The sequence below is a fragment of the Physella acuta genome, unplaced genomic scaffold, assembly GCF_028476545.2.
Source record: "Physella acuta isolate Inbredline_101_S28 unplaced genomic scaffold, ASM2847654v3 ptg000118l, whole genome shotgun sequence".
In the NCBI taxonomy this organism is placed as follows: domain Eukaryota; kingdom Metazoa; phylum Mollusca; class Gastropoda; family Physidae; genus Physella; species Physella acuta.
Window position 1 is genome coordinate 998,250 of NW_026731638.1, and position 9,896 is coordinate 1,008,145.

General features: G+C 36.4%; 1 protein-coding gene across 1 annotated transcript; it reads right to left on the reverse strand.

Moving 5' to 3' along the window:
* On the reverse strand, nt 1-9,594 carry LOC131934834 (uncharacterized). The gene is made up of 8 exons (XM_059290961.1): nt 9,455-9,594; nt 8,342-8,412; nt 6,479-6,667; nt 5,277-5,435; nt 2,981-3,151; nt 2,412-2,564; nt 625-783; nt 1-179 (listed from the first exon to the last, which is right to left on the reverse strand). The coding sequence occupies exons 2-8, from the start codon at nt 8,382-8,384 to the stop codon at nt 1-3; spliced, it is 1,053 nt and encodes a 350-aa protein (XP_059146944.1). The 5' UTR covers nt 8,385-8,412; nt 9,455-9,594.
* Nucleotides 9,595-9,896: the final 302 nt, after the last annotated feature.

Genomic DNA, 9,896 nt, shown 5'->3' on the forward strand with positions numbered 1-9,896 from the left:
CTACCGTAAAGACGCCACGGGGCGTTCTGGGTGAAAACCTTTAGTAAACGTTAGTCGCCCTTCGTAATAGTGAGGTAGCCACTCCTCAGTGATCTCTGACGGGGTGCCACGGGGTGCCACGGGGCTCTGTAGGGAGCCACCGGCGAGCCACACTAGCGCAGCGGCGCCGTGTAGTGATCCTGGTTCGATGTAATCATATGCATTTGTCAATAGTGAGACGAATCGGTCAGTTAGAATCGATCGAGATTTCGCTTGGCTTTTTTTACCATTAACGGACGACAACAAGCACGACAGATAGACAGACTGGCAGAGGAAGCAATTTAAATAAATGTTTATAAAAATTATGAAAGTTGGCATGGAAATGCATTTATTTACTTAAACTGAAGTATTTTTAAAGTAAACTTTTTTCATGAAACCTTTGTATTATTAATAATATTAATTGTTAAAATATTCGATTTCTGAATTTGTTTCAGGCATACGTGTTTTATTTTATTTACGGCAAGCCATAAATGCGAAATTGATTTAAAAAAAAACAAAAAAACAGGACAAAAGTAATGATGGGAGAGGCATTTAGAACTGGACATTTAAATAAAAAAAAAATAGAATGTAAGAATTGTTAACTACCTGTATAATTCCCGTGAAAGCAATTGTTTTTCCAGTAGCAGTCTGAGACCAAACTAATCTTTTCTCCGCCAACCTTCTCTAGGGTCCATTCAGCATCCATGTCATCAAATAGTCTACATTCACAGGTGAACTGATCTCCTTCGTTGAGTTCGTGGATCACTGTTTCAAATGACATCGTAATGTGAATAAGAGAGCAAATACACGACCAACTTAATGGAGTAAGATATTCAGTCACGTGATGACAACGTTGAACTTAAGGAGGCACTCTGCGCACCTCCAGTTTTGTGAAACAAAAGCTAACAAGAGCGCCCAATTACACCATCTAAACTTAAGCTTTGGTCCAGTGGTTATTCTACATTCTCTTGAGGTGGGTTACAGCGTATATTCAAGGTTTCTATACAGAACACCCATGGACGGGCCGTATTGTGTATTTGATTTCCGGATGCATTCAGTGTACGTTATCCAATTACAAGACACATATGCCAATAAATCGGGTGAAAAGACGAGAATAAACCATTCGTAACAATTAAATATTATAACAAGTTTTCTTAAATTTCCTATGTTCAGAGATTGCAGCTACGCAGTTCTCTAGTATATGTATATTGTTCAAGAACACACACACTCACGCACGCACACACACACAAACAAACAGGCTATGTATATATATATATATATATATATATATATATATATATATATATATATATATATATATATATATATATATATACATGCATATATATATATATATATAATATATATATATATATATGCATGCATATATATATATATATATATATATATATATATATATATATATATATATATATATATATATATATATATATAATATATATATATATATATGCATGCATATATATATATATATATATATATATATATATATATATATATATATATATATATATATATATATATATATATATATATACATGCATATATATATATATATACATGCATATATATATATATATATATATATATATATATATATATATATATACATGCATATATATATATATATATATATATATATATACATGCATATATATATATATACATGCATATATATATATATACATGCATATATATATATATATATACATGCATATATATATATATATATATATATATATATATATATATATATATATATAATATACATATATATATTTACTATATATATAAATAAATACATAAATACATAAATAAATATATATATATATATATATATATATATATATATATATTGAGGTTTTAGAGGATTAAACGTAAATAGATTATTTGACCTGAACTGCAACACGAGTTAAATTATTGTGTTTTAATTTGGTGTATGTTTCACCTGGCATAACAAGCCAACCCAAAGCAACATGTCATGTGTGACGTTGTGTTTTTAAACATCACCCCTGATGTACTACTTCAGAAAACGATATGAAAAAGTTGAATTTTACTCGACTGGGCACGAAAGTGTCGATATGGTAAAGTGGAGAATTTCACAATAGGGCTGGTAAGTAGGTCACCAACCAGTTCTATGGCTCATGCAGGTTTTATTGAGCCGTATAACTGGTTGCTGACCTACTTACCAGCCCTATTAGGGGCTGTAAGAGTTACATAACCAACAGGTTATATTACAAAAAAATCAAAGCACTTAAAAGTCCATTATAGCACTGGCCCTGGCGACAAGATAAGATTTTTTACTGCCTACCCACGTGATTTTCCAGGTACCTTTATGCATTGTGTAACGGTCTCAAATTAGCAATATATACCTTCTACGTTATCCACGAAATTGAACAAACATCGTTCTCGGATAGATTTGCTTGAGCAAAAGATTCCTGTCATGTCTTGTTCAGCGTGTTGAACAGTGAGACGAGTTGTAACTCTATGCAAGTGTTCATCACCCGCCTCTAAGGTAATACCACCTTTAAACAGAATGTAGGTATATGCGCATCGCCATTCCATTGCAATGAGTGATTAAAATGTAAATATGTATAAGTTACCTGCAAACCAATACTAGCATTAGCATTTTCTTAAAATAAAAAGGCACTGAAACACATACAAATACTATGCACACTATTTCATTATAGAAACTTAGCACACCACACCTCACCACTCCAAAGCATTCCTTTCCACACCGCACCATACACCTTTACTCCACTAAATATAACTCCACTGCACTGCACCCAACAGCACTACACTGCAACAAACAGCACTACACTGCAACAAAGATCACTACACTGCAGCAAACAGCACTACACTCCAACAAACACAACTACACTGCATTTCACTGCACGAAACAACACCTCAGAATAGACAAAAGGGAAAATGTTATGCCTACCTTGATGGTACTGGACTGTGCAATTTTTAAATGGGTAGAGACATTTCGTTATTAGTGGTATATGTTCTCCATTGTTCTTGTGTAACTTCCACGTTAATGCGCCCAAACGAGAGGCTTTACATGTACAAGTAAATGGGTCTCCTATTTTCACTGCTGAGATATCTGAAGAGTCTGCATCACACAGTCTGCATCACACATCAAGGTTGGTTAAACAGAGCAATGTTACATTATTCAATACGGAATAGAATTTATTCATGCATGTTAGCCTAAAAAATACAACCTAAAGTACTAGAATAAAGCATTTGTCAAAACAGATTAGAGTAAGACATTTTGGTTATAAGGACCTGATTATGCCATTCAAATCAAGAATCAAATTGATGAAACTACATTGGCATAAAAACGAGCTATATTGTTTAGTTTATACTTGACGACGTGGCCTATCGGTAGAGAGCTTGACTGCTATTCTGAGAGTCTCGAGTTCGAATCCGGGTTCAAACCAGTGGGATGTCCCAAAGTCCACAAAGGTACGTTATGGGTACGGTGGGTATAGTGCTGATCGTGAAGAAGTTTACATGACATTGATACTGAACAGTTACCAGCAAGATTCCTACACCAGTGTGACTCAACATCATCAACTTAGTTTTAGGTTTCATAAACATTATCTTGTTAACACTATAAACGACATTTTTTTTTAAAAGCGCAATACATCAGAATTACGGTAAGCTACTACGACGCCCCAGCGGTAAAGTACCAGGTAACACCTAAGAGCGCCCCTACTTACCTTACACCTGGGGGATGACCCAGGGGGTATTGTACCTCCTGGGTGATCGAAGCGTCATCAACATTTCAAAACAGCACACCCTGGGGTGTTTGTGATAGTTATTGTGTATTCAATTTCCGGATGCAAAGATCATCCGTTAGCCATAACATCAGGCCACCCGAGTAAAATACAACATTCGCAAGAATTAAATATTACAACGAGTTTCCTTTTATTTCCATTGTCACTATATCACAGCAATACAGCAAGTAAGTTTATTTCGCCTATTTTGTTCTCTAACACACACACATACGCACATATGCACACACACCCACACCCACATATATATATATATATATATATATATATATATATATATATATATATATATATATATATATATATATATATATATATATATATATATGTATATATATATATATTTATATACACATGTATATACACATGTATGTATATATATATATATATATATATATGTATGTTATATATATATATATATATATATATATATATATATATATATATATATATATATATATATATATATATATCAGCACATCGATTATTGGGGAAGGATTTCCTGAAAGTGTCGGCCAAAGAAGCAAATACACTGGCAATCTCATACACGTCGGACATTGCCCACGCGCCTCGGCCATTGTGTGAAAAGGTCCGTCCCTTCGGGTTTGGCCGACCACTGACTTTAGCCGTAACAAGTCAGTATACCATGTATTTACTCTATCCAATATCAGGTATGCTAAACAATATTCACAACTAGATTTGAAGGATTGTCTATTCGATCAATATCCCAAAAGTTTTTAGATTTTTTTTATTAGGGGCCATTCATAAATGACGTCACGCTTTTTTAACGATTTTTTACCTCCCACCCTCCCCTCCGTCACACGACGTCACAAAAATTCAGACCCCCCCTTAAATGACGTCATTTCAGCCTACAACCCCCCCCCCCCTCAAAATTGCTGTTGAATTTTTCTTAAAACATCGATATTTTTCCAAAATCTTGTCAGAACTCAGTCATCATAGAGTATTTTAATCAATTCCTATTACAATTTATTAAAACAGTTTTCTAAAACGCGAAATAAAACTCGTTTTCAAACATTGCTTTTTTATAATACAAAAAAGTGACGTCACACAATCTGAACCACCCTCCCCCTCAACACACACCTACACAAAATAACGGAGCCCCCTCCCCCTACGAGTGTGACGTCATTTTTGAACGACCCCTTACGATTTTGTTAATAATTTTGAATACATTTTTCCGTATGCATCAAAACATTTTAACTTACAAGACTAGTGTATGTAACTAAAAAAAAACAGCGAAAGTAGGCTTAAATATTATATTTCTTTTCCTCATTAATGTCTCGGCGGCCTACTCTACTCATGCACATGGGTTTAAAACCGGAAACTAAATTGCCAAAAGTTAAAAAAAAAACATTTTTAAAAAATTAGAATTATTCTAATTAAAACATACCATTAATGGTCAAAAGACGAAAGAAATTATACCTCCTACATTATCCACGACTTTCATGTAACACCTGTCTACATCTACAGTGACTGAGCAAAGAAGTCCCATCATGTCGACTTCCGTTCGTTGAATTGTGAGATGAGTCCAAACGACAGCCCTGCGGTCATATACATCATCAGCCTTGTAGGAAATACCACCTACGAACAGAAGTTATGTATATGCGCAGCGTCAGTGCATTCCAATAAGTGACTAAAATTAAAATATGTATAAGTTACCTGCAAACCAATACTAGCAACAGTTTTTTCTTGAAATATAAAGGCACTGAAACACATACAAATTTCATCCACTCTATCTCATTACAGCAACTTGGACCTCGGAATATTTCAGGCCTATCAACAGACCACGTTCACTACAATCAATTGTACTGTACTGTACTGTACTGTACTGTACTGTACTGTACTGTACTGTACTGTACTGTACTGTACTGTACTGTACTGTACTGTACTGTACTGTACTGTACTGTACTGTACTGTACTGTACTGTACTGTACTGTACTGTACTGTACTGTACTGTACTGTACTGTACTGTACTGTACTGTACTGTACTGTACTGTACTGTACTGTACTGTACTGTACTGTACTGTACTGTACTGTACTGTACTGTACTGTACTGTACTGTACTGTACTGTACTGTACTGTACTGTACTGTACTGTACTGTACTGTACTGTACTGTACTGTACTGTACTGTACTGTACTGTACTGTACTGTACTGTACTGTACTGTACTGTACTGTACTGTACTGTACTGTACTGTACTGTACTGTACTGTACTGTACTGTACTGTACTGCACTGCACTGCACTGCACTGTACTGTACTGTACTGTACTGTACTGTACTGTACTGTACTGTACTGTACTGTACTGCACTGCAATGCACTCAACTGCATTGGCTACACAGCACTACATTGCACTAGACTAGACTCAACTAGACTAGACTAGACTAGACTGGACTGGACTGGACTGGACTGGACTGGACTGGACTGGACTGGACTGGACTGGACTGGACTGGACTGGACTGGACTGGACTGGACTGGAATGGACTGGACTGGACTGGACTAAACTAAGCTACGCTGTGCTGCACTGCAGTGCACTCTGTGCTGTGCTGTATTGCATTAATCTCAACACAACACATCAGACCAGTATCAGGTGAAAACACAATGCATTGTTTAAAGCTGCACCTACCGTGAAGGAACTCGACCGTGCAATTTTTAAAAGGAAATTCACATCTGTTTATTAGAGGTATAATTTCTCCATTTTCCTTCTGTAAAGTCCACGTTAATTCATATGTAGAATAGCCTCTACATGTACAGGTAAATGGGTCTCCTATTTTCAGTGCGTAGGTATATACAGGGTACAGATTACAATTCATGACTGTAAGTAGAAAAATCTTCATAAAACCCGGGTTAAAATTACGTCAAGCAGACTAGCATAGGACATACAAACCAAAAAAGCAAGTTCACTGAGGCTTAAGTACTATTTAAAAAAAAAAACGGCAGCAATCTCCTCTCAACTTTCTCGCCTATTCTTATATAACAGTAATGGGGATTGCACTTTTATGCAACCCGGATATAGAAATGTTTGTTTTTTTTTATTGACTTTTAACTTCCTCGTATACAGAATATGGAGGAAATATATATCGTCGAGAAAAATCACACGAAATTCTGACAGTTTTGACCGTTTTACACATCTGTATTTTATCATATACTGAGTATATTTTCAAATACATAATATAAGGTTATGCTCTTACCCGCTTTCCACCCCTCAATATATTTTTATAGTTTCTAAAACAATCAATCTAAAGGTATGTAGGGAGGGCGCTTGAAACTTTAGGGGGTGTAGTTAAATTTCCGGGGGTGGGGGGGGGGAGCAGAGGCGTAGCGACCCATCCCGGCACCCGGGAACAAACTTTTCATTTGGACCCCCCCCCCCCCCCTCAAACTTTTGATTTGCAAACCCCCTCCCCCCCTCGAACTTTTCATTTGCACCACCCCCTCAAACTTTCGATTTGCATTCCCCTCTAACTTTTCATTTGCACCCCCCCCCCCTCAAACTTTCAATTTGGCGCCCCCCACCCTAAGGTCGGCGCCCGGAGACATATGTCCCCCCCCCCCCCGCCCCACCCCTCGCTACGCCTCTGGGGGGGGGGGAGTGGTGGACACGATTGAAAATATTTCGTTTTCCCTTTTCGTTCGTTCGGGGTTGGTTTGGAAGTGCAGACCAACTTTCTACCAACCTGTGACGATCTGGACTTATGCAAACATCAGATGAACAGATGTTTTAAGTGAACTGAGAATGTGCCTAAAATGGCGCCCCATTCTGTCTTGTCGATTAAACTAAGAGCGGAGTAGTAATCATTCGACGAGAAACATTGTATTTACATCACATAAAATTGAGTTGAAATATAGCTGTTAACATTTTCAAGTTCGCATTTTCAGTTCGGTGATGATAATTTTTTTTTTAAGCTGGACTTTTAAAATTGTATTTAAATTAATTTACGAAAAGGCGCCACTATTCTAAAAATTGGCCCACCGGGAGATGGAGGTGGGGGGGGGGGGGGGGGGCTCCATTAGTTTTTACCAAAGTTGTGCTTCTGCCTACGTTACACCTTCACGTTTTAAAAACATTCAGCAAATGTATGCTGATTATATACAGTGTTTCTACCAGACTTTTTTCTCCATGGGCACTTGATATTTTCGGGGGGGGGGGGGGGCGGTCAACATTTTTCGGGGGGGGGGGGGGGGGGGGACACTAGTAAAAGTGTATGTTTACTATATAAAATCCATCTCGTTCGGGGGGGGGGGGGGCTCTGCCCTCTCGAAGGGATGCCTGGAAGAAACTCTGATTCTATAAATGAATACTATAAAAATTAAAATCATAAATTCGCACTCTGACATAATAGGGCTACAGTTTGGGTAAGATCTCATATTATTAGCATTTGTAAAGCAAAATGTTGTCCAATATTTATTTAAGTCGTGTAGCGGCTCACTAAGAGCAGTTATATTGGTAGTTAATATAAAGCAATTTAAATAATATGAAGTTCCGTACCTTTGAAGCAAAACACGAAAATCAATGAACTGCTGAATTTCATGTTTCTTGATAGGAGGTAACGTATGATACTGTAATCAGATGTGTTACTTTTTTAATCAAATGTTTTACTCTTAAATCAGATGTGTTACTATGTAAGAAGATGTGTTTGTCATGAGATTTATTACAATTTAGAAAGATGCAGTTACTACACGATGTTTTAATCGAAAATGGTAATGTAACGTACTATAGCGATGAAACCTGCTATCTTATTCAAATAATTATAGTTATTAAAATTGTATTGTTGTGGTGTTTGAAAGAGTAGTACAAGACAGCCTATTAACTTTAGAAAATTGTAATGAATTCATAAAAGATTAATTGGGTATCCAATGAAGTAAAATTTAATGTCATATTGCATTGTCATTTGGTCTTGCCGTATATCAGAGGAATTGACTGGTTAGAAGTGTCAGAAAGTTCGCTCGACAGCCATGATTAAGACAGAAGAAGCAAATAAAATAAAAACTTGTAATATTTCAAATTTACCACGGAAATGTATTTGCTTACTGCCAGAGGCGTAGCGAGGGGGGGGGGCGCACCAAGGCAAAAAAATAGTAAAATATATAGAGGAAAATTTGAGGGGGGGATGCAAATCGAAAGTTTGAGGGGGGGGGGGTGCAAATCGAAAATTGAGAGCCGCTACTCTGAGGGGGTGACACCATTAAGTGCCGCACCGAGTAACACCCGACCTCGCTACGCCACTGCTTACTGAAATGTATTAATGTAAGTCAACTTTCACGTTCTCTATATTTGCAACTTTTATATCAGTGATTCTAAAAGTATTAAATTTCAGATTTCTTTTTCAGGCTTCAGATTTTTGTATAGACGCTTTGGTGGCAAAATCGACCAACACACGGTTTTTACACATGGGTAACAATAGTGATCGAATACCTCTCGACAAACGTTTCTGCGTAAATTGACTTGATCTATTGATTACATCGGTGAAATAAATCGATTCATTCTGCAGTGGCAAAGAAGCAAGTGGCCTACAAAATGAGATTTGATTTTAAAATAATTTGAACTATTACTATATTTATTCTGTATTTAATACATTAAAATATATTTCTATTTACTTACATTTAAACTGCATAATGATATCTCTTGATGAGTCTAGCACAACAAACCTCACACACACGTTTGTTGTCAGAGAAAAACATCCGGTAACAAATTGCGTTTCACGAACGTCTCCAGTGCGTTCTATTTATAGTGGCATACACATCGAAACGAAAACCAGTCAACCGTGTTCTTCCTGTGTTTACTTCTATTTCGAACGTACAAGGTTATTTTATTGTCAGCTTGTTTATGTGTTTGTGACTACATGTCTGTGTTGTCAACCCAGCTCCTGCTGAATGGCTTCGTTAAATTTTATACACTACAAATTTAAAAACAAATTATGCACAACGTAAAGTATTTTTTAAAAAACGAGCCGACCCGCGGCATATCATACGCCGCTATTTAGTTTTTTTCTTTTCTACTTTTCAGTAATTCATAATTTGTGAATTCGACAGTACCAATGCGG

Bases quoted from the DNA above. Each gene is read 5' to 3' on its own strand.
- LOC131934834 (XM_059290961.1), bottom strand. From the start codon at position 8,384: ATGAAATTCAGCAGTTCATTGATTTTCGTGTTTTGCTTCAAAG. The intron at 5,436-6,478 runs GTAGGTGCAGCT...TTCTGTTCGTAG, and splicing joins CACGGTCGAGTTCCTTCACG to GTGGTATTTCCTACAAGGCT. The intron at 784-2,411 runs GTATATATTGCT...CATTTGAAACAG, and splicing joins TTTCGTGGATAACGTAGAAG to TGATCCACGAACTCAACGAA.